This window comes from Limulus polyphemus, unplaced genomic scaffold (assembly GCF_000517525.1).
Source record: "Limulus polyphemus unplaced genomic scaffold, Limulus_polyphemus-2.1.2 Scaffold9404, whole genome shotgun sequence".
Taxonomy (NCBI): Eukaryota; Metazoa; Arthropoda; class Merostomata; order Xiphosura; family Limulidae; genus Limulus; species Limulus polyphemus.
In genome coordinates, this window is record NW_013675014.1 from 12,050 (window position 1) to 14,475 (window position 2,426).

The 2,426-nt window shown below is 35.9% G+C and overlaps 1 protein-coding gene across 1 annotated transcript in view; it reads right to left on the reverse strand.

The window, feature by feature from the left end:
* The window catches only part of LOC106475905 (guanylate cyclase 32E-like), a gene marked incomplete at its 5' end in the record, with an annotated part of 18,645 nt that overhangs the window by 11,579 nt on the left and 4,640 nt on the right, over positions 1-2,426 (reverse strand). The window contains one exon of the mRNA XM_013936579.2: positions 1,784-1,970. Coding sequence (XP_013792033.2) covers positions 1,784-1,970 — 187 coding nt within the window. The remainder of the gene's footprint in view (positions 1-1,783; positions 1,971-2,426) is intronic.

The following is a 2,426-nucleotide window of genomic DNA, read 5'->3' on the forward strand; positions in this document are numbered from 1 at the left end:
AAGATATATTATTTTTCCTTTTCGATGCTATGTGTTAATATTTTATTCTCCATCAGTTGACATTATCTCGATCTTACGCACGTGGATTAATATTTGTCGTTTTCTTTAACTTGGATTCTTGATTCACATTCCAACTGAGATACTGCTGTTTTATTTTCATTGTTGTCATTGGTCTTACAATAAATTTATTATTACCAATTTACGGGGGGAAAATATTGTTTATATCCTTGACCTAAGAAACTAATTTCAAATATTTATTGCCCATAATGTTAACCCCCCTAAAATTAATCATACATAGTAGTCTTAAATTCTCGTACACATCCACCCACTCACCCACATATAAATACATAGTGAGAAGAAAATAGAGAGGAAAGGACAGATGCCTGAGTAATGCTTGTGTGAAAAGACGCTTTATGGCGTGTGTAACATAAATACTTTGACATATGTCCACTTTTGTTCCTTCTTCACCGTTCTACAGTTCCAAAAGTTTCATGTTCGTTTACCAGGCTTTTTTTTTCACAAAATCAATAGTCACCACTACTGACACTAGTTTTGTTCACTCTGATGCTTCTGGTCGTTGTCGGTGTTGAATGTACATAACGTGGGAGGACAAAAAATAAACCTGAAGCTGATCTGTAACATGTTTTTTATAACAGAGCCACTACACTTAGGATCAGTGAGTGTTTAGAGGAAGATAACAGTGAAGAGTTTCTGGTTGTCTAGATACTCAATGGTCTTTTTTTTTTTTTTAGTTCCATCACTCTGACCATGTAGTTATTAGGTTCATCGTTTCCTATACACACACTTACACTGAGTATAACTTTAACCATAGTTTAACACTTTCATGTTTCGCTAATGTAATAGTGAGTAACATGATTAACTACAAAATGACTTACACAGAGACAAACACAGAAGATATATACAACCAATAGGAAGGAGCGGCTTAATCTGTCTGATTATAACCAATGGAAATGAAAAACTCAAACTATCTGGTTATACCCGGTGGTAAGGAATCACATTATCTTTCTGGTTGTAGCCAGTAGGAAGGAGTGACGTAAATCTATCTGGTTGTAGCCAGTAGGAAGAAGTGATGTAATGTATCTTAGTTGTAGCCAGTAGGAAGAAGTGACGTAACCCATCTGGCTGTAGCCAGTAGGAAGAAGTGCCCTAATCTATCTGGTCGTAGCCAGTAGGAAGAAGTGACGTAACTTATCTGGTTGTAGCCAGTAGGAAGAAGTGCTCTAATCTATCTAGTCGTAGCCAGTAGGAAAAAGTGACGTAATCTAGCTGGCTGTAGCCAGTAGAAAGAAGTGACGTAATTTATCTGGTTGTAGCCAGTAGGGAGAAGTGACGTAATCTATCTCATTGTAGCTAGTAAGAGGAAGTGACGTATCTATCTGGTTGTTGCCAGTAGGAAGAAGTTATGTAATATATCTAGTTGTAGCCAGTAGGAAGGAATGACGTATCTATCTGGTTGTAGCCAGTAGGAAGAAGTGACGTAATCTATCTGACTGTAGCCAGTAGGAAGGAGTGACGTAATCTATCTGACTGTAGCCAGTAGAAAGAAGTGACGTAATATATCTGGTTGTAGCCAGTAGGAGGAAGTGACATAATCTATCTGGTTGTTGCCAGTAGGAATGAATGACGTAATCTATCTGGTTGTAGCAGTAGGAGGAAGTGACATAATCTATCTGGTTGTAGCCAGTAGGAAGGAATGACTTGAGTTATCAGACTATAACCAATAGAAATAAATGGCTGTAGCCAGTAGAAAGAGATAACTTACAGACCAGCCTGCATATCTCTTAGTTTCTGATTGATCAGACGGAAATCTGGTCTGTTGTCTGGATTTTCATCCCAGCATTCTTCCATACATCGAATAATGTAGTCAGAACAATGCCCGAGTTCGCTTAACGGTGGTCTGAACAGATTTTGGTCGTACAGGTGGGTATTCATGACTCTTTCAATGATACCTAGCGATTACAAGAAGAAAAAAAAACTAGCAATTTATTCATTAATAAAAAAATTAATAAAAATTAAGAGAAACCTGTAATATTAATTAGTTAAAACAGTTAGAAATAGATTAGGGAATTACTTACATGCATGATGAATATTTTAACCACGGACAATCGTAAACAACGTAAGATGCCCAAAATATTTTAGAATATACAGACAGAAACATAATAAGAATCACAACTGGCGACAACATTTTAGACTTATAGAAAAAAATAGTAAAAAGACACTAAAACTTTCATTTGTCATACAATGTATTGGTTGACCATGAAAAACCTTACTGGGTATATAATTTGTCATACAATGTATTGGTTGACCATGAAAAACCTTACTGGGTATATAATTTGTCATACAATGTATTGTTTGACCATGAAAAACCTTACTGGGTATATAATTTGTCATACAATGTTTTGGTT